A 27925-nucleotide genomic window follows, 5' to 3' on the forward strand; every position below is an offset into this window, starting at 1 on the left:
AAAGTTAGTCAATAGTAAAGTTGGGGTTTTGTCAAAATTAAATTTATGCACCTCCTTCAAAGGGAAATTCAGCTGAATAATAAGGGAGTATTTGAAGAGACTGGAAAAGCTACTGCAAAATACATTCTACTTGCTAATACACATCCTTGCTATAAATCATTAATTACAAGCTTTATAGTGATTAATGTTCCCTCAAAATGATTGCCGTACAAAAATGATATTGTTTGCACTCAACTCCATAGGACGGTGGACTAAACCATATCTTTCGGCATGATTGCAAAAGATTAATATCTTACAGAATTTCACCTCTCGAGAATTCTGAACAGCAATGATCACTTAGCAAGAGATTCCTTCCGCGAATTTCACATTTCAAAAGCATCTTGAGGAAACATGATTCTGCGTTTGCGTAAAGGAAATGAATGCTTTTCTTGGTTTTCTCTTTCTCGCCCATATAAGAGACGTACACATCCCTCGCTAATCATCAGAATTCCGTCTGAGATAGCATTCAATCTACAATGAATTCACTTGTGGTAAGTAGTCTACGTTACACTGTTTTACCACGGATTTTAAAATCGAGTTCAATAAGGTATATCTTTAAGAAATGGAAGGTTTTTTTTTAATTGTAATAATTATCTTATTGTCATATTTACATCTGCATATTGTTTATTGCCTTCAATTTTCTTAAGTTCACTTTATGCACTGATGTACTAATCTGAACTTAATCTACAGTTTAAAAGTTGGATTCGGATAATTTTGCAATGTGTCTCCACCGGGTATCGAACCCAAAACCGTTGAATTATAAGGCGACGACGTCACCACTACGTCATCGGGTAGGTATCAACTCCTCTTGTTTCTCATTATAAGTTAAATGTAATTTTATTTAATATGTTGAAGCGACAGTAGCAAAGTAGTTGTTTTGAATAAGATAATATTTTAATAAGAGTGCAGTTTAATATACGCAGTACTTTTCACATTGTAAAAGAATGGTTTTCAATAACTGGAAAAACAGACAAAATTATCATTGTTTTGTGGTCGTGGTAACGTCGCCGCCTTGTAATCAAGAGGTCCAGGGTTAAATAGCCAGTGGAAAGTATAGCAATATTGCACAGTGACTCGGATAGCACTTTAAACTGCATGTCCAGTCCCGATTAGCTATGTGTGCATAACGTGGACTCAAAACAACAATTCAATGATTTGGAATGTGGTATTAAAAATGAATGTCAATTTAGCATCATTGAAATTTTGTTTTGTGTGCAGCGGGTAATATTATTTGTATCTCAGAGAGGTACTGCAAATTATGAAGAAAAATATGCTGCATAGGATTGCAAATTGTCTGAAATACTATGTAGAGGTTTGGTTTATGTTCAAATATGTTAATTAAGACAAGACACTAATTTGTGACAATCGACCGTGTGCCTAGCAGTGAGAAACAAAAATCAGTTTCACGTGACATATTCAATAAATCAGGAAATGTTGATCACATTTTAAGATCTGGTATGTTGCAACATGAATTTTCTCTTCCTGGCTACAGAAGCGAAAGAGACAAAACTTTTCAAGGCGCATTACATCCGAAAACATTCAACCTATATGTAGGAAAGCTGTAGGAAAGCTGTAGAAAGCTCTCAGTTGTGTTCGGCTTTTAAATAAGCAAGCTTAAAGATCCCCAGTATCAGCTTGAATGGAACTTCCATTTCATTGTTGTAAACACGAATGTGAAACAATTGATGAATTTCAATTACATAGTAACTACTGGAATCACACTGGAAAATATTTACTAAATTTACTGTAAAGAAAAATAATTCATAATTTTTGCTCTACATTAAAATCACATTGGTTTAGTTTCTACTCCACGCCTATTTATTTCATCAGTTTCCCGCCCTTTATTTGCTTTCTTATTTTATTTCTTTCTTATTCCCTCTCTTATCTAATTTCCCTCTTTTTGTTTCACTTTGGGCCTTTTCGTGTTTTCGCATCACAACCATTCATCATTCATCTCCAAATCATGTACGTATTTTGACTCCCCTTTTGATTTCTTCAGTTGTAAACATTTCTCTCCCATTTTTTATGTATATATTTTTTTAAATCTAACTTTCTACCCCTGTCGCTTTTGTATACTTTCAATAAGTTCCCTCCATCTATAATACCTCCTTTTTCAACGCTGCTGCCCGTTATTTATCTCCGCATCTCTGCTTCTTCATACGAATAAGAACAGCAATATCTACTACCCTTTAGTAAATACTATATTTATTATCTCTTACACAATTTCCACACTTGTTATGATGCTGAAATATAGACAAGAATAGAAAATACAGTGCATTGGAAAATGTAATATGTTTACTTTTATTGCTTAGAACTACATGTGAAAGAGATGATTTACCTGTACAATAAATTCAATTTTCTTTATTTGTACCCTTTGATTTTGTGCTCATCTCTCTTTCTCTCTCTCTTGATGTGTGTTGTCTCTGATGTTCATGTCTCTTTTGGTTTCTTTCCTCTCATCTCCTCCACCTATATATATTGTGACAATTCCTATTCCTTCCATCTTCTAAATGTAAATTAAAAAAACAACTGAAGTGGATAATGAAACGTTTATTGACATTAAGAACTGAGAATAATTTGGTAAAATTCAACTCTATTCCGGAGTAATTGTTTCCAATCGATTTTTTTAGATATTACCTTTATCCTAGTATATTATCCCACAATTAAATAATCTAACTGAGAATAAACTCTTCGTCAACAAGAATCAACAGAATAAGGAAGGGGCTGAGACAAAGCATTCACATATGCCCATGCAATAATGGTAAATTAATATTATGAAGATAATCATTAGCACGTAAATTTCGTGGCCATTTTATCGATAGTATTGGTGTATTTCAATCAGTTACTTTAACACATCAAAAAATTACCATCTCATTTGAACGATACGGTAGATACATAAACACATTGGAAATATACCTATATTGAAGGTTAAATTCAATACTATCACACATATGTATGAATGATATCTGTGGAGAGTGAAACATCAAGTTCAAAATAAATACTAAATTATTATTACATAAATTTTCTTTACTAACAGATGAAAAAGAAAATTGTAACTAATAAATAGAAGATATGTCAATATTTTGATAAACATTCATGGAGCATATCGCTGAAAAACTTAGCACGAAATAGTAAAAACTTTGGTATTGTTATTCAACACTAAACATAAGATAATAATTGACATTATATTCTTAACATCCTTTCAGATTTCCGTAGGACTACTTGTACTAGTAGCAGTAGCACACGCTATTCCTCCCATTCATCATGTGGACTATCACGTAAGTATAACTAATAATATTGGATCATTTTTATTCTCATTGTAAAACTACTAACTACTCTAAAGTCTCCGTAAAAAACACACACACGCACATTTATAACTAGTTGATTTAAAACGGTCATTTGCATATCTGATTTCAACGCAAATAAAAGCAAAATTTGTTAATTCTTAATACTATGTGTAATTTCAACTTTCAGGCCTATCCAAAATATGAGTTCAAGTATGCTGTGAGTGACCACCACACAGGCGACCAGAAGAGCCAGTATGAAGTACGCGATGGGCCTCTAGTGAAGGGACAGTATAGTCTTGTGGAACCAGACGGAAGTGTTAGAACTGTGGACTACGTGGCTGACGATCACAATGGATTCAACGCAGTGGTCAAGAAACACGGACACAACCTCCACGTACAACCTCACCTTGGCCTTGGCCACGCTGGTATTGGCTTGCTTGGATAAGCATAAAATAACAATTACTCTTTGTGTTGTTGCTGTTAATAAATAAATGAAATTTACTTTCAAGTTCCCTTCATTTCTCTTGTTCCTTGTCCGTTACTCTTTTTTTCTAAAATTCAGTATATTCAAAACATCAAGATAATTTCAAAGCAAGTCTGTACGTACAGTTTATGCCATATATAGACTACCCTGTTCATTCCTCCGAAAACTACAACGCGTGCGTTATTTTGCATCCAGAAGCGTTGTTACGTCTTCTGTTCTTTATGTCTTAAATAGTTAGCATTTTGAATCCTTGTATCCTCGTATCCCTCTCTGTGCGTATGAGAATAAGGGAGAAAGTGTCAGCCGAACCACTTTGCAATGTACCTTGACCAAATATAGAACCTAGGATCCTTATGATTTGCTCCGAACTCTTCAATGACTTCCTTTCACATTTTATTCAAACTTATCTCTGACGGCACAGCAGAACGGAGATATTGGTGGATAGCCCTTGTTACTAAAGGCAATAAGGTTCTCATATGACCCCAACTCCTAAAGTAGTTTATTGAAATTTGATCAAATAATTCATTTATTTACTTATTTATTTATTGAAGTTTCCAATACAGCAGAAGTCATTTTAAACCAGAAAGAAGCAACAGTAATACAATAGACTAAGGTAAAAGAACACAAAATATATGATAAAATAACAAAAAATAAACAATTATAAACAAGCCAAAACAGTACCAAGGTAAGCAGATCAGTTTCACAAAAGACTTAGTTATGTACAATTATTTCTATGTTGGTGATAAAAGATAAATGTGAACTAAATATATCTACTTGGTTTGAGATTATGTTGAACTGATTCGGTAGCATATGTATGTTTTTCAATCTTGTAAATACGGCTTTCATTTAAACGTGAAAATACTTCTTTGTAATTTATACTTATATAATTCTCTGCAGAATGTGGAGCAATATTTTCATAAACTTATCAGTATATTGGAATTTTGGAACACACAATGAAAGTGAGCGCAAAATTCATGTTAAGATAATAATCACGACTGCTACATTCCATAGGTATGTGCAGAATAGAGCATTGAGTACCCCAAGGAGGGATGCGACCTTCTCAAATGTTTTCATCGCAATCCGTAAGTGCTGAAGTTCAAGCAGCTTAGGCAATATGGTTTCATTCTTAATCCGCTTGGTTTTCCGATATGTCTTTGATTTTCAAGGACTTGGGTAGAAAGTCTCTCTAACGTGGTCAACCTGTGATTGTGATTTCTCCATTATACAGGTTCCATATCTCCTGAAACTGTGCGTATCACCAACGAATGAAATGTGTTGTCGGCCAACGGAACCTGACTGACTATCATGGAACTCACGTACAAAAACGTCTTATAAGATCCATGATCCGCTATTTTGTAAAGCTCCCTCCTAGCGGAAGTGTAAAACACCAGGACACTCCTTATTAGGAAAGACAATATTGAGAGTGTCTCTATCCATTGCTACTGTTATACATACCAAATGTTTCATGACCTAAGATAAAAAAATATAGAGGGTGTCGCAAAAGTAACGCAGGATTTAAATTTACAAAATGAACCTTTATTAATACATGAATTGGCAAAGTTGTGACATACTTTAAAAAAGTAAACACTCCTATTAAATATGGAAAATAATATCGGGCAAATGTCCTCCAATGTTTCATATGAAACTCGCGCAATCTTTTGACAAAATTTGCAATCACATTTTCGCAAACTTGTGGTTAATTGTTGCGATAACACGTCGGATTTCTTCTTTAAGTTTCGTGAATGGTTGGTATGCATTTGCTGTAAACCTTGGACTTTACAAATCCCCAGAGATAAAAGTCACACGGTGTAAGATCGCATGACCTTGGTGGCCAATTGTGATCACTATTGCGCGATATCAGCCGCCCATGAAATTTTTGCTGTAACAACTGAATGGTTTTGCATGCCGCATGACACGTGCCGCCATCCTGCTGGAAGAACATCTCATCAACATCAAAGCCAAAGTCCATGGCTTCCACCTGAGGCCACAAAAATGCTGTATCATCTCACGATAATGTACACCATTGACAGTTACTGCACTTCCGGACTCGTTTTCGAAGAAGTGCGGCCCAATAATTCCACCACACCAAAGTGCACACCACACAGACACTCGTTGGGAATAAATCGGCTTTTCTTCAATAACACGAGGGTTTTTCGTGCCCCAAATGCGACAGTTCTGCTTGTTTACATACCCATCCAGATGAAAATGCGCCTCGTCACTGAAGATGATTTTCTTAGCAAAAGCACCATCCACTTGCAGATTGTCCAGGACACAATCGACGAATGGCCGTCGCTGCACGTGGTCTTGCGGCTTAAGCTGTTGAGTCATCTGAATCTTGTATGGGTGCATACGTAGATCTTTTGCCATAATCCGCTGCATGGTGCTCCTCGAAATGTCTAACCCAAGAGACCTTTCGAATTGACGTTCTCGAACAGTCAGCGACACTAGCGCTCAAAGCGGCATTGTTATCGGCCGAGCGTCCGGCACGAGGCCACTTATTTTGTCATCCATCACCGAACCTGTTTGTTTGAACTTTTGAACAACTCTTTTCACAGTCGTTCCGTTTGGCGTGTTTTCCCGCCCAAACATACCACGTAATTTGCGCACGGTTTCAGAACAACACTCTTCGTATTTGTAATATGTTTTTACGATAGTTATGCGCTCCTGCATCGTGTATTTCTCCATCACGACTAACTCACTACTAACCGGAATGTGCTTACTACAACATGTGCTTCAGACAACGTTGCCAAAGAAAACGAAAAGAAATGGCGCGCAATTTAAATCCTGCGTTACTCTTGGGACACCTGTTGTTTGGTGTATTTTTTAATTGATAAAACATTTAACGCTCAGAGTACAGCAGACAAAGACGAACATTGTGCTTCTTACAGACATGAAATGTTAATGACAGGAACTACAGTTTAAAGTAGGTTCCGAACCACTATATGAATCCAGCAGTGTTCAACCAAGGACCCTTTGGTTACAAGACGACGACGTTACCGCTATGCCATCGGTAAGGTCCATTTAGTTTTTCTTGAATCACTAATTGGCGAATGCTTAAAAGTTTAGAAAAAATCTCGGTAAATGCTAAGTAATATAAATCAAATAAGAAGAAAACTTTTTTCCACATTTTCGAGTTCGCTCTCCCCCCCCCCCCTGAAAAGAATGAACGATGTTGTGATGACGAAGATGATGCGACAAGACTTATTCACAATTCGAAGCTGACTGCCTAGTTTAGTAGCGCCTTACCGAGAATCATTTCCAATAACCCTGTATAACATTCTGAAAATTGAGGCTATGATCCACTTTCGACATCGGTATTCTGACTTAAAAATCGTACCAAAGTGTTTGCTTCGTCCATACCTTTCCTTTGATATATTAGATGACTATATTTGGATAAATTTCTGATTTGACTTTTTGGGACACAATCCCATACAGCACACATCTCCAAGGGACGTCCGTCCACAATGCCCAATTCAGATCCATGGATATTGTGTATGTCCAAAAGACCTCCTATGGATGTCCATTCTGGATATCTAGAACGGGATATCCATGGGGCGTCTATGGGATATCCCGACCTTTATATCCAGAGAATCTCCAATCCTGTATATCCATAGGACGTCCCGTCCTGGATATTCATGGGATATGTGGTATTACGTCCATGTGTTATCAAAAATTGACATAAATGTTTTGATATCCGTGTAAAGATTCAGTCATAGTATCTAGTCTCAATTATGTTAGCACTCAAACTCTGTTATGCAGTTATGAATCGTAAATTATAAACATCTCCCACAGGATGCATGCGCGCCAAGCAGGTGAAAGTTGCCACGTGGCTTTCTTTGTGTCTCGTCATCAACACAACGGCAGTTTGCATGAGGAAACATGCCTTGCGTGGTAGTGAAGAATAAGCGCTGCTTGCTATACTTATGTGTGCGAATTCAAAGTACTTTTCGGATGTGTAGATACGTGTGTGTGAATTTGTGTGCGTAAGTGCGTGTGTGTGAGTGTGAGTGATTGAGAGAGAGAGAGAGAGACAGGGAGAGTGGAGTGCTTGTTACAGGGATAAGGGAATGGAACAAACTGCCTACACCATTGACTAACATTATTTGCCATCAAAGTTTTAAGAAACAACTAAATAACTTACTATTGTCCCAACAACTACATTAACCTTCATATGTAAACAATTGCACCTGCACTTACACATCACACAATGCATACTAACCCCCCCCCCCCCACACACACACAATGAACTACTGAAGACTTATTACTTATATTTTATACTTATCAATCCAATGTATCATTTTATTATTGTATAATCTTTATATTATCTTTATTGTATTATCATGATCAATGTGTTTTTTCTTTGTTTTTATTCATTTATTGTATCTTTGAGAAGGTTGGTTGTAAGAACGGCCACGAGGCCGAAACACGCCTGCTTAAATAAAGACCATTCTATTCTATAAGCATATGTGTATTCGAAGTCTTCGATTTGTGTAAATCTAGTCCAGGAATGTAATTTTCGTATCCAAAGTATGTGGAAAAAATATCAGCATAATGTCCAGATTATTTACAATTTTAGTCCAGAATATATTCTTATCCAAAATGAAATAAAAACATCCAGAAAATCACGTGATCCCATGTCCGAAACATGTCCAAAAGTCATCCATATAATGCCCAAAACACATCCAAAAATGATCCACACGATGTCCAAAACAGGTTCAGAAATGATCCACTGAAAGTCCGAAAAATATCCAGAATGTCCAAAACACATCCAAAAATGATCCACAGAATGTCCAAACACGTCCTTCCTGGATATCCTATCGACGTGCCCTGGACGGACATATGGATATCCAGGGGACGTCCAATGGATGTCTACTGGACATCCTATGGATATCCAGAATTTCGGCATGGATATCCAGAGGACGTCCATTAGACATCTCCTGGATATGTTTGTGCTGTATGGGATATGACCTTCAAATTACCCTTAAGGTTAAAATTCTTAGTGGCATCCCTCTTAGTACTTCTTTCTGACCTATAGACTGATTGATTTAGCATGGTTGCCTGTCATTAACATTTCATGTATGTAAGAGGCACAATGTTCGTCTTTGTCTGCTGTACTCTGAGCGTTAAATGTTTCATCAATTAAAAAATACACTAAACACACCAAAGAATCATAACATACAGTGTAAGTTTGTGGAATAAAATGACGTACTAACATCATTAGGCGATTTGGATTTGTAGTAGCTGAATTATTTTTACTTCTGTTTCTATTTTGGTTATTTTACATGAAACTACCTACCTCTTAGGTTAATCCCTACAAAGAGAATCAGGCCTTTACCGAAGGGGGGCATGGGGCCCATCCCCCCTCAAACAATGAAATGTTGTAACGCGAACCTATAAAAACCCATGCAAAAAAATTGTTCATTTTCGGAAAACAGTACTATTCGAATACTTCTGAGAATTGAATGTAAGAAATAAGTACCATGCTGTACGATGTACAACAGCCTTTGCCCTTAAGCGAGTGTGTTCCTGATTGTTTGTCTGGTCAAGAGGAGGGGGTCTGTTCGGTGAGTTGAATTTTTTCGTCACCTTGAACTATAATATTGGAACTCTATAATTGAAACCTAGCTCTAGCTATAATACTACCGTAACGCTGGTAGTCACATCTAATACTCCAATAGCACTTACCTCCCCGATGGCATAGTGGTTACGTCGTCGCCTTGTAATCAAGAACTCACAGGTTCGATTTTTCATTTGATTTGCTCTCTTTTACTTCGCTTTTTGTGCCACTTTTGACTAATTTGCGAAGATGGTGATGAGTGATGATATGATGAAAGGACACTCACAAACATCCATGCCCAGGCCAGGATTCGAACCCGGGACCCCTGGCGTGACCGAAAACCGTGCCAGAGTGGTTAGCAGAGGGTACTTCTACGCTGTGTCCATTCTATATAAGAAGAAAGATAAGCTATTAGTTTGAATTCAAATATATTCAAAATTTATTCAAATAATATTGTCTTTCACAGAGGACGTTAAGATCATGGACATATGTAAAGTAATGTCAGTTTATGCAAAATTAAAATAAAACAAGAATTCAAGACAAATACAAGTATGAAATATAATTTATTTATATTAGTTAAAACTAAAAATTAACAAAAACGTAAACATAATTAAACCATTTCAACGCATTTTGTAATTTGATGTTTAACCAGTTCGTAAAGGTTTTTTAATTTCTTTATTTACAAGGAATTTTATTTGCTTTATGTTACTTCGCCTGTTGGACCACTTTTGGTTAATTTGCGAAGATGGGGATGAGTGATGATATGATGAAATTTTGAATGGACACTCACAAACGTCCTTGCCCAGGCGGGATTCGAACCAGGAACCTCTGGTGTTGAGCTCTATGAGCTAACCACTCCGCCACGGGGGGCGGTTCAGTTTGTAAAGGAATTTGTTTACTACTTCATAAATATTTGAAATACATAAAAGTAACAAATGAATTCCTTTATATAGCTATACTTCATAATTGACTTTTTTATGTGTTAAATAATACATATATTTACATTATGATTAATATACATATTTTTGTGTGTGGAAATCAATATATTTTTCCCCACGAGATTTCACGCCCTGAGTAAAAGCTAAGTAATATAAATCAAATAAGAATAAAATTTTGTTCCACATTTTCGGGTTTGCTCCCCCCCCCCCTCCCTGCCCCTAAATATTCCTGGGTATGGGCCTGAATAGAATGAACGATGTTTTGATGACGAGGATGATGCGACAAGACTCATTCACAATTCGAAGCTGGCTGACTAGTTTAGTAGCGCCTTTCTGCGATTTGTTTTCATTTTTGTTATTTTGCGACACTGTTCTACCACTTGTGGCTAATCGCGACGGTGAGGATGAGTGATGATGATGAAGGGATTTTCTCAAAGAATATCCAGTCCGGTATTCCAACCCGGGACCCCAGACGTAGCATCAATCTGTGCTAACCACTCCGCCACGGAGGTTTGCTCGCAGCGCCTTACATCAACCACTTCACAACAGAAGACGAAAAAACGCTCTACCGTGTATCATTCAGTGTATGTGCTAGACAGTGGCGTAGCATGGACATTTCGGGTGGGAACGCCAAGTCCGAAGGAAGGGTCGGCCCTTTCTTGCTTAATAATTTACTTATGGTATTAGTCGCAACAGGCATTGTTTATTTGCCTGAAGTCAGCTGGATTTTCAGACCTACTATAACGGCTGGAGATACGTCGGGCTGACCCTCCGACTATTCCAATACTTGTTGAAGATCTCCGCCACAAATGTTTTGAACTCTGGTGTTTTATACCTTTTTTAATACCTTTCTGCATGACGCAAGTCATTAAAAACCTACCTGAATCACAAGCGCCTCTGCACAACAGTAGACGTCATTGTTGTGGGCGATCCAACTACTGATTGATTTGGTTTATTTTATTTCGCTTTTCTACCACTTTTGGTTAATCGCGAATATGAATATGAGTGATGATATTGATGAAGGGACACTGACAAAGAACAGCCGTACTCACGCCGGGATTCGAACAAGGGACCTCTGTCGTCTTGGCGCACTGTGCAAAGCAGAGTGGATGATCCAAATATTGTACACTCTACTGACGTAACAGTGCCGATTAGTAATTCAGACCACTGTTTATTACATCTTGAGAATGCTGATAACATTTTAAAATAATTTTGTCCAGAGACCATTCGATATTAAGAGTTTTCAAATGAATGCTAAACATTTCCATTGACACAATAATAAGTAGTTAGATAATAACGAAAAAAAATACAATAAAAAAATAATAGTTTTGCGGGTTAAGTGGTAGAGCAGCCACAGGCTGAATTTCTACCACGAGGACTTCACCAACTTATTTGACAAAAACTGTGTTGATCTTTTAGTTTCTAATGCACATCGCTGTTCGTTCGATAAATTAAACAATGCAGTGGCCATTAAGAAACAGTATATTTGAGATTGGTAAAGTTACGTCAGTCAATATTGCGTATTGTAGCATCACATAGAACGAGTTGCAAGAGCGCGAAGAGCGAAGAACCGGGTAGGAATTCTGCCGCTGTCGTCTGCTTCAGAAGGCAGGAAGGGTCACATGAACCAATCACGGTAGACCTCTCGTACGCTGGCGTAAGAGAGCCCATTTACCCGCGTAATGTAGAAATGGAAGCTTTCCCTCCATAAAGGCAGCAAGGAATATAGGAGTCCTGTACGCCGAACCTGCTCGGCGTCCGGCAGGGAAAGGCATTGAAAAGAGGTGTTAGAACGAGTGTTGAGAGTGGAGCGTTGAAAGCGGATTATAATGCCATGAAGGTCAAACATTTATGAAATTAGTCACGTTTTACTTTATAATCACAGCATTTAAGCTTTTTTGAAATTTTAAATCTGGGAACGCCGGGAGTACGGCGTACTATAACGCTACGCCACTGGTGCTAGAGAACATTAAGAGCATGCTAACCCTCAGGTGTCCAATCTATGTCAAGCTATAACCTAATGCTATTACAAATTACATGTGTTTCAGGTAGTGCAATATTTTATTTACGTAAATGTCAAGCTCAGCATTTCAAGAAACATTGAAACTATCATTATTTATAAATAGTTCCACTATAATTGCATCTTATTTTCGCATTCTACTTCCACTGCACATTTTGTAACGTTAGTTTTAATGCTGAGTTCTTAATGCCAAAAAATGATGGATTGGTTGAATTCGTGTTTTAAGTCCACTTTATACACATTAAGGCTAATCGGGACTGGACCTACAGTTTAATGTGGGATCCGAACCACTATGTGCCTCCACCGGGTATCAAACCCGAGAGCCCTTGATTAAAAAGGGACGACGCTACAACTGCGCCATCAAGGAGGTCCTGATACAAAGTAACACAAAACTTTTTTTATAATTATTTTGTTGATATTATAATCCATTATCTGCCTAGGTGGTTCAGTGCTATTATAACTATTACAATTCGTTATCAGCCTAGGTAGTTGAGTGCTCCAATTATGACTAGTTTGCTTAGGATTCTCAGTTTCAGACCGTGATGTTGGCGTAGATGGTACAGTCTGATACAGGACAAGGTTGCCTGTACCAATGTTCAGAAAAATGTTCACACAACCCCTTAGATTCATGAACCATCAAATAAGAACATTGTAACAGGAATGTTGACCCTTTGTTTACTTTTACTAATTTCCCTGTCCTTTCCTTGTGTTGTTGAAATATTGTTCCTTCTTATGAAAATTGAAAATATTGCAAAACAGGCTGATTTCAACAACCCGTACCCTGAATTGCATCACGTGAAGCCCAAATAGAACACACACTTAAAATCAGAACTTGTCCGGTCAAGATACATTAGCCAAAGGACGTACTGTTTGATTATATTTTGAACTTTAAATATGCCTATATATCATAAATATGTACAGAAATGAGAACATCGAAAAGAAAATATGAATCTAAAAATAATTTTAAGAACGAGTAAGGTTATAGTGTAGAGGAAATAAACGAAAATACTCTGTTTTGATGTAGAAATATGCAAATCATTCAACAATTATAATTTCCAATTCTGTAAACACCCTGAGAGTTTTTCTTGTGTTGATTCACTTTTTCAGGAGATGTAGTATTTGTAGGTTGTACATTTCGTGGTTTTCAATGGATATGCGGACCTGCTTTATTTTTGTTTTGTCTCTTGGTTTAGGATGTGAGATGCTAGTCTGATGTGTGTAGTCTATACATATTAGTTTCTGTTAAATTTCTTGAAGGCCTTATCTAATTGTATTTTAACTTCCTGGAGGATATATGTAATGAAATACCTAATTACTGGATCTGTGTCCTACATGAATTTGAAAATCTTAAATCTATGCTCAAAGTGGTTATATGTATATTTCTAAAATTATATATCGTGTAAAAATGGAAAGCAATTGCTACCTTGTTACTCGTATATTGGTTACGTACTTGAGAATTTTCGAAATATTGCACCAAAGAGTTATTTTTTTTCAAATGTACTAATGAAATGAACAATTTCACTGACCATCCTCAAACCAGGGTTTTTAACTTTTCAAAGTGCACTTGATGTACAGATAGGTTAATTGGGACTGGAACTACAGTTTAAAGTAGGTTTCGAACCACTATATGAAACCAGCAGTGTTCAACCAAGGACCCTTTTCTTACAAGACGAAGAAGTTACCGCTATGTCATCGGTGAGGTCCAATTATTTTTTTCTTGAATCACTAATTGGCGAATGCTTAAAAGTTTAGAAAAAATCTCGGTAATGTAATTTAGGAGCGTGTGCTGTGCAGAATTATATATATATAGTATTGTCATTTGTAAATAACACGAACATTTCCTAGAAAAGCCGGGACATTATTTTCCACATGACACATTCTGTAATATGTAATAAAATTACCTTAAATATTATATTATTTTCATTCCTACAATGGGTAATAATTTAGTTACTAATTATTTGCATGTATTTTCACATGTACTGCAGACCATCTTGCACCTTGAGATTACTTGCGAACAACATGTTGATTCAAAATTTATCCTTGTATTGAGTGTGTGCAATTTTATAAAATTATAACTGTAACTTCTTAATGAAAGCTGTTCCTTTTCTTTTAGTATAACTGTTTAAAAGGATTAATAGCATACAGGTTTCACGTGTCGGGAGTTCCCAACAGTTTTCTTCCCTACTTAACAGATCCCTTCCGGAAATTTCACATTTCACAAGTTTTTTGAAGGAAGAAGATTCTGCAATTGATGTAAAGGAAATGAACGGGTTGCGTTGATTTCACTTCTTACGAATATAAAAGAGGCTCTCGTCTGTCATGAACCATCAGAAGTGAAGTGAAGTCAGTAGCAACAAATCAACTATGAATTCCCTTTCAGTAAGTAAAGTATTCATTTTTTGATTTTAGAAAACAAGTATAACTAATTGCAATATTTCTCCTTAAATATTAAAAGAAGAAGTATTTTATTGTGTGACATCTTTGTTGCTCAATAGCATTTATAACGTTTGTGTCGAATAGGTGCTTTATGAATATTTTTATCAACACAAATGATATCAATAAAAAATAAGCATTTGCAGGCCTACAATTATGTGGTAATGTTATAGAAAGTATCCAAATGAAATAATCACTTAGGAAATTTTTATCTTCTGTCTTGCGCTTTTATGTTAGTGATTACGTCGCATTTCTTCCTCTCTACGTTAATCAAGACTGTGGGGATAAATCGCGAATTTTGAAATATTATTAAATGAATGAATAGACAAAATGAAACTCCATGTAGGACCTTAATATCTATTATTTCTAAATTATTTTTTCTGTGTTCATTTAAATATCATAACATGATATCTATAACTGAACTATGAAATAGATCATCCGTAATATACGACAGACCAGTGGCGGGGAATAAGAGGGACGCCAGGGGGACGCGAATAAGTGATTGCGCACCCCCTACAGCACCCCCTATTAAAACCTATGTTGAAAATATTAAGTCTTACAGTGTTATATGTCGTAGTCACATTGAGCGCCAGAATGTTAGGTATTGTAGTGAGACCGCTGTTATTGTATACAACAGCCAAGCATTGAAAGAGAAGCCGCATATATTTTCCTGTACTGTCGGCAGTCTCTATAAAGACCAGAGGCCGTTGTCTTTCCTTTCCTCAGTATTGTTGATAAGAGTTGTTTCTTCTTTTGTTTTAAGCGGCATGTTTGTGTTTTTCGATATTTGCATACAGCCTAGGGAGCTCTTCTTTTGGCATCGTTGTTAAATGGTTTTATTGTTCGCTTACATGTTGTTCCTCTTTTCACCAAGTCGCAATGGAAAAAAATAACTAAGGTGCTTTCAAGATATCATTAGGTCGTGCTCGTGAAAATATTTAACGCGAGCTGTATCGTGACGGGTAGATTACCTGTTAGTACGTTTTCCACGTAACATGTTTAGTAAAGTACCATTTGAGACTTTGTCCAGGAGCCCAAAGTTCGCGAAGAAATGTTACAGTTCGTTCATGGGTATATTGCGGCAGAAGGGGATTTTAACAAAGACGAAGTTGCCATGCACTTCGCGTTCTGCCCTGGCACCACAGCATATGAGGCAGACGAAAGATAGCCAGTGTTGCAACCAGGGGGGGGGGGGGGGCGAAAGGGGTACATTATACCCTCCTCCCACAACCTTGGTCAAAAATAAATTCTATGAGGAGGACCTGGGGGTAAACATTGAAACACCTCCCACTCAGTGTTGACAACCAACCGCCTCTATTGGACAGACAAATGTCACAATGATAGCTACAAATAACACAATAATACTAAAATATAAGCACTGAGTTCTAGAAATTCAGTAAGTCCGCTACGAAGTGCGGCTTCTTCAATAATCAAGTATTATATTTGTTCACGAAGTTATTTTTACTTTGGATTACATGAAACAGTTACAAGCTCCTTCAACAACTCCTTAACACACCATTGTAAATGAGCAATAGAGTTAAATATTCAATAGACAAACAACATAGAATCTCTAAAGACATTTTTATTTTTGTTTTAGAATACAAAACTACTAAATCCAGTAAATATGGTATAAATTCGAATAGTTTTTTGCCCTGTACAAAACTACAATACAAAATTAAGTGTTTGATGCAACATGTGAACCACATCTATAAATAATATCGTTAATACCAGAAAACAATCATATAAAAATGAACACTAATTAATGTGATCAAGTCCTGCAAAGCAATTTTAACTATCTGAAACACAATTAATTGAGTTTTTCTTAAACGAGTGTATTGTTATGCAATATATATTTATCCCTGCTCATTTCAATATCCGTCGACGCAAAAGAACTTGTGAAATAAATACTTAGTAAAATCTTAACTTTTGCAGTAACAGATTTCGACATCAAGCCAACATTTTTTTTTTATGTACAAAAAAAGGTAAAGTGCTCCCCTGTGCTTAGCACAACGCCATGAAGGCGTATAGGGGGTGTGGGGGTAACGCCCCACACTTTCTTGATCCGGTCGTGAGTGGGGGTGATGTGATCAGCATCACGCCCCTGACCGCCTTTACCCCCCAGGGTTTCCCCCAGGTACCCATGTTATTCGACGCTGGGTGGGCGTTAGAAAAGTTCCCGGATTTGAACCGGCCGGGGATCGAACCCGGGACCTTTAGCATGGTAGTCAGACGCGTTATGTACACTTTCGTGTAATTCTAGCTTTCTCCATGAATTATTGAAGTTTGTGAAAATTAATTATATTTTTGTTTTCTTTCAGTTATTCGTCGTATTAATGGCTCTCTCAACAATTGCGTTCGCAGATCCTACAGTTAACCATGTGGATTACTACGTAAGTACAAAGAGGTTATCTGAAGATTTGTTTTAAATAACTTTAAATTATCTCCATATTCGACGTAAACATTATTTCCCGTAAAGACCTTAATTTTCTTTCATATGAACTTGTGAATTAGAACAATGGATTGAAAAGAATATTCAAAATGAAAAAGGAAATTCAATCACGTCTTCGTTTCCAGGCCTATCCGAAATACGAGTTCAAGTATGCTGTGAGCGACCACCACACAGGCGACCAGAAGAGCCAGTATGAAGTACGTGATGGGCCTGTTGTGAAAGGACAGTACAGTCTTGTGGAACCAGACGGAAGTGTTAGAACTGTGGACTACGTGGCTGACGATCACAATGGATTCAACGCAGTGGTCAAGAAACACGGACACAACCTCCACGTACAACCTCACCTTCGCCTTGGATACGCTGGAACTGGCTTGCTTGGATAAGCATAAAATAACGATTACTCTTTGTGTTGTTGCTGTTAATAAATTTAATTCATTTTCAAGTTTCCTTTATTTTTCTTACTCCTTGTTCAGTAGTCTTCTATGAAATATTCAGGATATTCACAAATGTCTAAATAATTTCGAAAGTAAATTTGTGCAGTTCTTGGTATACTTGAGGGACCTGTTCCGCCTAGTTCGGTACAATCCGGAGACGCTTGACATAAGTTAATTGGCAATCGCAGGGGATGTGTAATGGAGGGGTGAGATGTGAACAGAAAGCAGCGATATCGGATATCTCTAATTTTCTCCCCGCTGGCTCTCTTTTGCCTTTGCTTAACTACATCTCTGATTCTCTGTGGTCTGCTGGACGGTTGCGGTCTCTCGTGGTGTTGTTTCGTTTTTATGTTAGTTTCTTGATTTATTCTTGTTGCATTGTTGATTTATTGTTATATTTTCATGTTTTTTTGTTCTTTTAATTAGTATTATTTATTATTGTGAGCGTGGAGTGTGTGTAGTGAGCTTGGCTAGCAATGGCTTGTATATCTCCTGAATGCCACAGGATGAAGCACAAGAAAGGAAATGCTTGTCGTCGGGCGTACAGAAAATTGTGTGGAATGTGTATTCCTATTTCCGTGAATGGAAGCAAGAAAAGATATCGAAACATTAAGGACCGTCACTCGAATTATTACATAGAAACATGATGATTATTCAGTAGTACTGATATAACAAAATCAAAGGAAATGGAAAATATTGTTGATTTGCGGAATACAGTATTCGAATATTCCTGAGAATAGAAAGTAAACAATAATTGCCACGCTAAGCCATGCAGCAGCCACTTTCCATGGTTCCGCATGAGCATCTGTGGGAGTATTTGATCACAGGCTCGCTTAATGCGGTAGCGAAGGTGGTGTGCGTAGCGGATTTTCTCTGAGATGCTCATGCAGGTCCATGCAGAGTTGATCTCATGCCTCAAAAAATGTGTTCGGCACGATGGGAACCACATTAAGAACATTCTCTAGGACATACCGATGGGTACCGCAGAACGCATTTTCCATCTTTCCGTGTCAATAACTTTTGTACCCTTACAACTATCACAAAACTAATTACAGCAATGCATTCTTGGAAAAGTCAAATAATTATTATACCCAACATGGCTCCCTTGCCATTTGAAAAATTTGTCCTCGATGCTATGGGGCGGACTTCAAGATGGCGGCCATGTCCCGGAAACACCCTCAGACATGGGCCTCCAACCCCGATGTACCCAGGTGAAGTTGGATCTGCCATTATCGCATTCTTTTTAGAGAAGAAAGGATGTCCTGGGACATTTGAATCACCCTGTACATGGCCCGTCAGGGTACCACCAGCGTCAAAAACGGAATTATATTTTTACAACCAATGTTTCTACAGAAATACCAAGTAGTGCTGAACATGTTATTTCAGGTGGTGATTATAACTGTGTATTGTTACCGAATGATCAGACGCCAGGTTATAATACATTGTAGCGATTGCTGCTAAAACTGTTTTTAGCACTGCCATTGGCTGGTAGCTTTTTTGGGGTGTTGTAAACATCTGTGGTGGTTAGGTTAGGCTTCTTGGGTTTGATTCTATTAGAAGAGAAAGACGACGAAAAATTGTTGTAGTAGCAATACCGATCTTAATACAAGTATAACCCTTCACAACATTGCTAGAGGGTTTAAATTTCCCTCCGCCCAGCATTACCTGGATTTAAGGACATCAGAAATAATTGTTCCTCTAGATTACATTTTCCGTATCGGACTCTATGCTAAGAAATGTATCTTCTATCCAAGTTCATCTGGTGTGTTTTTCTGATCACAATAATCACAATGGTCATGTGAAGTAAAATTGTCTTGCCTAATGTAAGATACAGATATGGTCAGGATCGGATTAAGACGAAATTGGGGTTCATGCTGAAACAATGAAATACCGTCGTTTTTTTTCAGTACAACTAACTTTCGAGGTGAAACATTTACTACGTCGCACTTACTGAACAATAATAAAGTGGCAACAATCGCCAAGATATTGCAAGAAACGCAGCTAAATTACTAACTGTTTAACGTAAAATTGATAGCATTAACTTGAAATCTTCGGTGAACAATAAACACAACGACGTTATAATTACGTAACAGCGCAAGGAATAATAGTAACTGTATAATAAGTAACCCTGAGTCTAGGCGTCCGAAATATGTGCTCCAAATTTCATTCTAAGATTTATTTTCAGGTTAATATATCAAAAGAAAACTGTTCAGCTATCGGAAAATTCTCGTCTGTTTTCATCTGGGCCTATTTCAGGAATGATTCTAATGCTGCAGCATCAATAGCACCCACCTTAATCTGTCACTGGATAAGGTTACTGGAAGTTGAATACGTTAACTCAAGACAAACCTAAATTTCAACAAGAATTTAGTGAACAATGAAGACATTTTGAAAATCTAAGTAAGAAACTACATGATTTAATTACTTGGTGGGACGTATATTTAAAGCCGGCCATTAAACGATTTTGTACACAATATTTTCAAAATGGAGTACATGATTGGAATGTTAAATGCCATTTTTATTATAGAATTTTGTGTGAACTGGAACGACCAGGCATTTTAGGTTGAAAAGGTACATGCAGAACGAAAACACGTGCAAGCAATTTTAGTACGAATGCACGCTCAAAAACGAGCAGTTGTAATAATTCGAAGCCGACATCTTCCGTTCGATCCCCCAAAAAGGGCGTCAATAAATCGTGTTAGGTGAACGTACAGACACCCCAGGAAACCTGAAACAAGTTAAAAGTTCCTTAAACAAGTTCCTGACATATTTTCAGAAAACGAGAGAATGTCTTTAGAAAAAGACTGTACAAAGATAAAGTATATGCAGCGGTGATGCAAGGTAAAACCAATATCTCTCGGGTATAGATGACTTCCCAACTTCTTTGTTTAAAAAAATTTCGCCACTTATTGGAAACGTATTAACGGAGTGGGTAAATTAAGTATTTAGAAAACATCGTCTCGGTCCTACTATCAATAACGGTGTTTTGGTACATGTACAAAGATACCGATACCCACCAAAGTAGAACATTATCTTCCGATCTCTCTTATCTGTGCAGACTACAAGATACATTCCTCATTTGTCAATTCACATGCTTACTTTCCAATACTAATATCTGATAGGTTACATTTAGTTTTTGTTTCGTTAATGGAAAAAGATAGTAGTCAGGTACTAAAACATTACGAGAAGTTCTCAAAGGCCATCATGATACAGATAGCAGAGGATAACATGCAATAATTGCCTTAGATTTTAAGAGTGTTTTTGCTAGCCTTGATCATAAATATTTGTTTGAAATCTAAAGAAGATTAGGATGCAGTATCATAGTACCATTTTTAAAAACGCTATAAAAGTTTATGTGTAAATGCATATTGGTGCAAAATTAAAGGTTACTAAATGTTCACTTTTTGTGTGACCCTTCTTAAAAGAAATTGAAGATAAGTGTAAAGCTCTGCCTCTAAATTCTGTACCATTAAGGTGTTGGAATGTGCAAACGATATTACAACGTTTGTTACGCCACCTCAAGATTTACAGGTACTATATAATTTATTGGCCAGTTGTGGGTCAGTGTCAGGATTGCTTATAAACTATAACATAATTCAGTGCCTGACACTAGGAAGTAATACATATTAATTTTTCTTCGTTAAAAAAATTTAGACAAGTCTCCTCCATAAGAATTCTTGGTATAATCTTTACTACTTCCCTATATCAAATGATCGAGAAAAATTATTCTACATGTATACAATCATTCAAAGCAATATTATGGAACAACAAACTTCCTGACCTTACTTCGAAATCACGAGTTGCATTTGTAAACATGCATGTCTGCTCCAAACTCTGCTAACTTTCGATGTTGTTTCTAATGAGGGGAACTGATTATACAGAGATAAGATGTGCGATAAACTGGTATGTGTGAGCGAGACATATCTCCAGTGTTAGTCACGAGACGCCATGTTTACCTATCCGACACGCGGTTTTAGAAGCGATATCGGGCGGAGCTACGGAGAGCGTGTCATTGGCGACCAGCCAATAGCAGGAGTGCAACGTTGTACAGTTAGGAAACTGCGGCGCGCAAGTTAGACGCCGTGTTCTGTATTTTTCTTGCGCGCAAGAAGTTTTCATAAAACTCGCCACTTTAAGGTTCATCATACGATGGGGCACTACATTTTGAATCTATCTGTCCAAGTCCCATGAATTTCCGTCGCCTACAGCCGGAGTTATCGTTTGTTGAAGAAACACGGGGAAAAAATGTCTACACACACACACAATGACCCTTTCGTTTTCCTTCCGTGTTCCGTCTGTTTTTTTCGTTACTACCATGTTGATCCCGCTGAGTTGTGTCTTGGTAAAGCTATGGGTGTCAAATTCGGCTGAATATATACAATGGTCCTTCATTGTCGTGGGCTTTCACGAACATTGCGAGTCTGAGTCACTTTCAGTTCAACGTTTTCGTAACAAGGACGGTGTAAGATAATTTTACTCGTAGGCCACGAAGAACAGTTTTGAGAGGATTCGTATCAATCCCTAAGATTATATGTTTATTTTATAAAAGCCTCTCTGAATGCTTCATGTTGACCAGGGCATTCACTTGTTTTTCTCAGTTGTCTCAGCCTCTGAGGCATGTAAACAATGCACAGTGTTGTGCTATGCAAACCTCCTGAGCTATTCAGGAAACAGGTAGTTTCTTCTGTCTATGGAGTCAGCGGTTTGCATAGTGACAATTAAAAACACGATTCGGCATGGAGGAAGAGCTCCATGGCCTAGGGATATAGAGGTGAGACAAGCTGAGAGGGGACTGACTTTGGATTGGAATTGAGAAGGGGGAAGAGGTTAGGAGAGCAGTGGAGCAGAAGTGAGACGACGCTCTGGTCAATCGATAGAGAAGCCAAACAGAGGACTTCGTATATTTTATTCATCGTAATTATCTTCATACATCAGATAGACAAGTAACTATCCTAAGACCCAGCCATGATTCAGGTTCAAAGGTTCAGAAAACCCAACGAGTGACCATTCTCTTTTCTAGCTGTTTGGTTCCTAAATCTTATTTGTACCTTTCGTATTGCCAACTCGTCATGCCAATGACGAGTGCTCTCATCAGAGGATGAATGATGAATAGCTTACATCACCCAGCAATTAATTGCGAAGTGACTGGTTGTGATCCCATCATTCTTTAGAATGATACGGATTAAATACAGCCCTTATTGATTTTATTTATTTCCTTCGCTTTTCTGCCACTTATGGCTAATCGCGAAGATGAGGATGAGTGATGATATGATAAAATTGATGAAGGGATACAAACATCTATTCCCGGGCCGGAATTCGAATCCGGGACCCCTGGCGTCGTAGCGCGCTGTGCAATACAGCCCTTATGTTCGATAGATGTGCAAGAGCGTGTGTTCCGTGAGTGTTATTTAATATTGTCGCGCCGGCCCCCGTGGTGGAGTGGTCCATTCATCAATTTCAATACATCATCACTCATTCCCACCTTCGCAATTAGCCGAAAGTGACAGAAAAGCGAATTAAAATAAAGCAAAACAAATCAAATTAATAATGTCGCTCTCGAAACCTAGTACTAGTAGTACAGGCAGCAAGGGTAAAATATTACGTTCACAAGACAGAAATCTTATTTGTGAAGCAGTGGCGACGATTGGGTTCCAAAACAGGGGGGGGCAAAGCGCCAGAATTGGGGGGCAAACAAAATATATTTCCCTTTGTAGATAAGGTTTAGCATAGTGCGGGCACCAAAGTAGCAAGAAGTGGGGGGACAAGTGTCCCCCTCGCTCCCCTAATCGCCGCCACTGTTTTGAAATGTATTCTTAGTTCAAGGAATTGGCGTCGGAAGAAGTGCGTGCTGAAACAGTGTTTTCTCATAGTCGAGAACTTACGGCTAAAGCGTGTGGTGTATGGTGCATACTGTGTTGCGTATTATAAAACAGGTTAAAGTATCTACCACAGAAATCGGAGAACCCCTATTCAAATCTCCTGGGAAACATGCCAGAAAACAGAAACGAGAGTGATGATGATGGCCTTGCAGTTCATCTACAATAAATAAAATACCTTCAAACTTCTTTCAGGTACGAGTTTCTCTTATATGCTGCAGTGCTATGATATGATACAATCCTGTGTAGAATTCTTTACTATATAGTATTTCATTGTACTCATATATCACGTGCATGCATTATATATATAAAAAGCTGAATATTGGACGCAACGAATTCTTTGTGTTTCTCTTCCGCTAGCAGTTGGTTTGGCAAGAGCGCGACAACACTGGCTGCGTATTGGCTGAACTCATGTTCCTTCTAAAACCGTACGTCGTATAATCAGTATGGGAATATGAGCTTCACCCACGTAGAGCGGAATTCAAGCCGTTTGTATACACTCCGACCTAGCGACCTTGGTAAATCGACCTAATATTAGTTTAACTACTGTCATACATAAGGAACTTCTAATAATATTGAATTAATATCACTCGCCTGTGTTGCAAGTATACGTACATCAAAACTATAAAAACATCAGAGACTCGATTGTGTGAATTTATCTTCTGCTTCACTCCTGAGTTTGTGACATCAACAGCGGCAGGTCTCTTTAAACAACTTTGTTCGCCTTTAGATTTCTGCAATCCTAATGTGGTCTGGAGTAAAATATGGAACAACATACATGCAAAGCATTACCGTCTTATGTTCAATCTCTATAGTATTGTGTTGTTCATGATATATTTGTTACTCAAACCAAATCATATAAGATAAAGTTGTCTCATTACCCTTTGTGTAGTCTCTGAATTCAGGAAGGTACGGTTAAACACTGGTTATGTGAATGTAACATAATACGGCAAACTTGGAAATACGTATGTGTACTCGTAGGCAAAATACGTCGTGTGCCACCTCATAGGATTTTGTTGACGTCAGTTTCGTATTATCCTGGGACAAAACTGAAAAGTTTGCAATGGCTTTTCGGGCACTTAATATGGTTCGTGTGCACATATGAAGATGGATTTTCATTAGCAATTCTTAATATACATAAAGCACAAATACTATAAATTGACTAATAACGAGAGAAAATATATCGTTTGCAAACTTCTTAAACGTTCTTTTGGAAATGTAATTTGAAAAATACTATTCTAGCAAAGCGAATGTAAAATTTAGTTCTTAACTATGAGATGAGTGCACATTGACATTAAAAAATAAATAAATTTACAAAGTCGGTAGGGCGTCTGACTGTCACGCGGGAGACACTGGTTCGATTCCCATGGTGGGTGATCTAAGGTTGGAAAATTTCCGGCTGTCCCCCCGCATAAAGCGACACTGGGACTCAGTCAGACTCAAATCAATGGATACTTGGGGGAAACACTGGAGGGTAAAAACGATCGGAGAGAAGTACTGAACACATCAAGTCCAAAAATGGCGGAGATCGAAATTGTGTTGTTCCCTATCCCCAAATTTCTTAAATGTGCCTACATGGCACTGTGCTATATGCAAGGGGAACTTCACTCTTTTTATTACCTGTTACCTTAACTACTTAATGAAAGCTGTTTGCTTTTAATTACATATAATTGCTTAAAAGAGTTAATTGCATACAGATTTCACGGTCGGTACTTCTCAACAACATTCTTCCCAACATAACAGATTCCTTCCGGAATTTTCACATTCCACAAGATTTTTAAGGTAAGAAGTTTCTGCAACTGATGTAAAGGAAATGAAGGGTTGCGTGGATTTCACTTTTTACGAATATAAAAGAGTCTCTAGTCTGTCATTAACCATCAGATGTGAAGTGAAGGCAGGAACATCAAAACAACTATGAATTCCATTTCGGTAAGTAAAGTAGATTTTCTGATTCTAGAAAACAAAATATGACTAATTGCAATAATTCTCTTCAAATAAGAATGGAAGAAGAATTTTACATTGTGACGCATAGTATTTATAACTTTTGTGTTCAATAGGTACTCTTTTATGAGTTTTATTATCTACACTTCAAATAATAACAATAAAGAATTAAACATTTACAGGCCTACAAGTATGTGGTAATATGATTGAAAGTTTTCAAATTAAACAATTACCTTCCGAGAATCACGATTACGTCGGTTTTATTCTTTTCTACGTTAATCAAGACGGTGGGGATGAATCGCGAATTGAAGAAATATTATTAAATCAATGAATATACAAAATGAAACTTCAATACCACATCCACAATTCAAATCTAGGACCTTAGTATCTATTATTTTGAAATTCTAATTTCTATGTTCATTGAAATATCATAACATGTTTTCTATAACTGAATATCGTGGAATGTCTATTGGTGCAGGTATGAGTCTCGCACCTCAAAGATGATGAGGAGTTTCTTAGGTAAATGTCCGTTCAATGCCGGGATGAACGCAATGCAATTACGAAGTACGAGAGGACAGAAAAAGGGCCGGCAGTTATCGGAAAAGGATCAGATCGCTTTGAGAAGGAATAGAGTTGGAGGTATTGAGAGAGAGAGAGAGAGAGAGGTTCGAGTATCTGCGTACCAGAAGAGGGTAAGTTCCATCTTCCCTTGTGTGTCTGCCATTCTCAATCACGACGTATATGGGTTCATACCTCTACACAGTCTTTTTGGGGACATGTGCTAAGCGAGTGGCGAGTCGTTAGACTTTAGGATATTGAAACAGAAGATCTATAACATACCACACACCCTCGGAGGCGATTAAGTATGCGTGGGAGATGTTGTCCTTCAGCCAACTTTTTGCCACTTCTTGGCCCCACTCTGTGGCTTTTTGGTGCTAAGCCTTGTCTACTTAGAGAAAGTAAACTGTCCTTGTACTCCCGTCCCACTTTCCCCACGTAGTTTTAGCAATCAATCTCCTACTGCACAGTCAAATAACACAATGGTACCTACATATAATACTCGAAACTAAGCATTGAGTTCTAGAAATTCCGTAAGTCACGTAGTTACATTACTTTGAATTACATGAGACAGTCACAAGTTCCTTCAACTAGTGCTTGGAACACAATTGTAAATGAGCATTAGAGTTAAATATTTAATAGATAAACAACATAGAATCTCTGAAGAAATAAATATCACAAAATCCAGTAAATATTGCCTGCAATTGGAATATTTCACTGTCCTGTACAAAACTACGACACAAAAGTAAGTGTTTAATGGAACAATTGAAGCAAATATATAAATAATATCGTTACAGGAGAAAACAATCAGAAATAAATGAACACTAATTCATCTGGACATGTTCTGCAAAACAATTTTAACTATCTGAAACACACTGAATTGAGTATTTCTTAAACGAGTATATTGTTATATGCAATGTTTATTTGTCACTCCTCATTTCGATATCTTTGAACACAGCAGGCCATATGTTTTCATTCTGAGTAATTGCCAGACAAATAGTATTTTAAAATTTTAACTTCTGCAGTTGCAGATTACGACATCAAACAAATAATTATAATTTCTTTGTTGACACTTTCCTGTACTTCTAGTTTTCTTCATGAATAATTCAAGTTTGTGAGAATTTTTTTTTTTCCTTTCAGTTATTCGTCGTATTAATTGCTTTCTCAACAATTGCGTTTGCAAATCCTCCAGTTCAGCATGTTGATTACTACGTAAGTACAAACAGGTTATCTAATGATCTGTTTTAAATAACATAAAATTATCTCCATACTCAACCTAAACATTATTACGCATCAAGAATATATTATTTTAAATATTTAATTCTGGATTAAATCACTGGATCGAAAAGGATATCAATCTTTAAAGAGTATAATCAATCACGTCTTCACTTCCAGGCCTACCCTAAATATGAATTCAAGTATGCACTGAGCGACCATCACACTGGAGATCACAAGAGCCAGTATGAAGTACGTGATGGACCTCATGTGAAGGGACAGTACAGTCTTGTGGAACCAGACGGAAGTGTTAGAACTGTGGACTACGTGGCTGACGATCACAATGGATTCAACGCAGTCGTCAAGAAACACGGACACAACCTCCACGTACAACCTCACCTTGGCCTTGGCCACGCTGGAACTGGCTTGCTTGGATAAGCATAAAATAACGATTACTCTTTGTGTTGTTGCTGTTAATAAATTCTCAAGTTTCTCTCATTCTTCTTTTTCCTTGTTCATTAATCTTCTTTTAAATATTCAGTATATTCAGAAATGTCTAAATAATTTCGATACCAAATTTGTACGTGCAGTTTTAGGCATACTTAAGGTTCTGTTCAACTCAGTTCGGAACAAACTGGAAACGCTTCACATCAATTCATGGCCAATCGCGGGGGTTGTATAACGGAGGGGTGAG

The 27925-nt window shown here is 37.4% G+C and overlaps 1 protein-coding gene and 2 pseudogenes across 3 annotated transcripts; all 3 read left to right on the plus strand.

Moving 5' to 3' along the window:
* Positions 1-515: 515 nt before the first annotated feature.
* LOC146002277 (cuticle protein 19 pseudogene) lies at positions 516-3812 on the plus strand (annotated as a pseudogene). The gene is made up of 3 exons (XR_014443688.1): positions 516-530; positions 3210-3317; positions 3514-3812. The product of XR_014443688.1 is annotated as a cuticle protein 19 pseudogene (transcript).
* A 10858-nt stretch (positions 3813-14670) lies between these two features.
* On the plus strand, positions 14671-17590 carry LOC146002278 (cuticle protein 8 pseudogene; annotated as a pseudogene). The gene is made up of 2 exons (XR_014443689.1): positions 14671-14704; positions 17333-17590. The product of XR_014443689.1 is annotated as a cuticle protein 8 pseudogene (transcript).
* Positions 17591-25958: 8368 nt separating this feature from the next.
* LOC146002279 (uncharacterized) lies at positions 25959-27669 on the plus strand. The gene is made up of 3 exons (XM_083139990.1): positions 25959-26150; positions 27157-27228; positions 27412-27669. The coding sequence occupies exons 1-3, from the start codon at positions 25959-25961 to the stop codon at positions 27667-27669; spliced, it is 522 nt and encodes a 173-aa protein (XP_082996116.1).
* The last annotated feature ends 256 nt before the right edge of the window (positions 27670-27925 follow it).

Source organism: Lepisma saccharinum, chromosome 18 (assembly GCF_977018435.1).
Source record: "Lepisma saccharinum chromosome 18, izLepSacc3.1, whole genome shotgun sequence".
Classification (NCBI taxonomy): Eukaryota; Metazoa; Arthropoda; class Insecta; order Zygentoma; family Lepismatidae; genus Lepisma; species Lepisma saccharinum.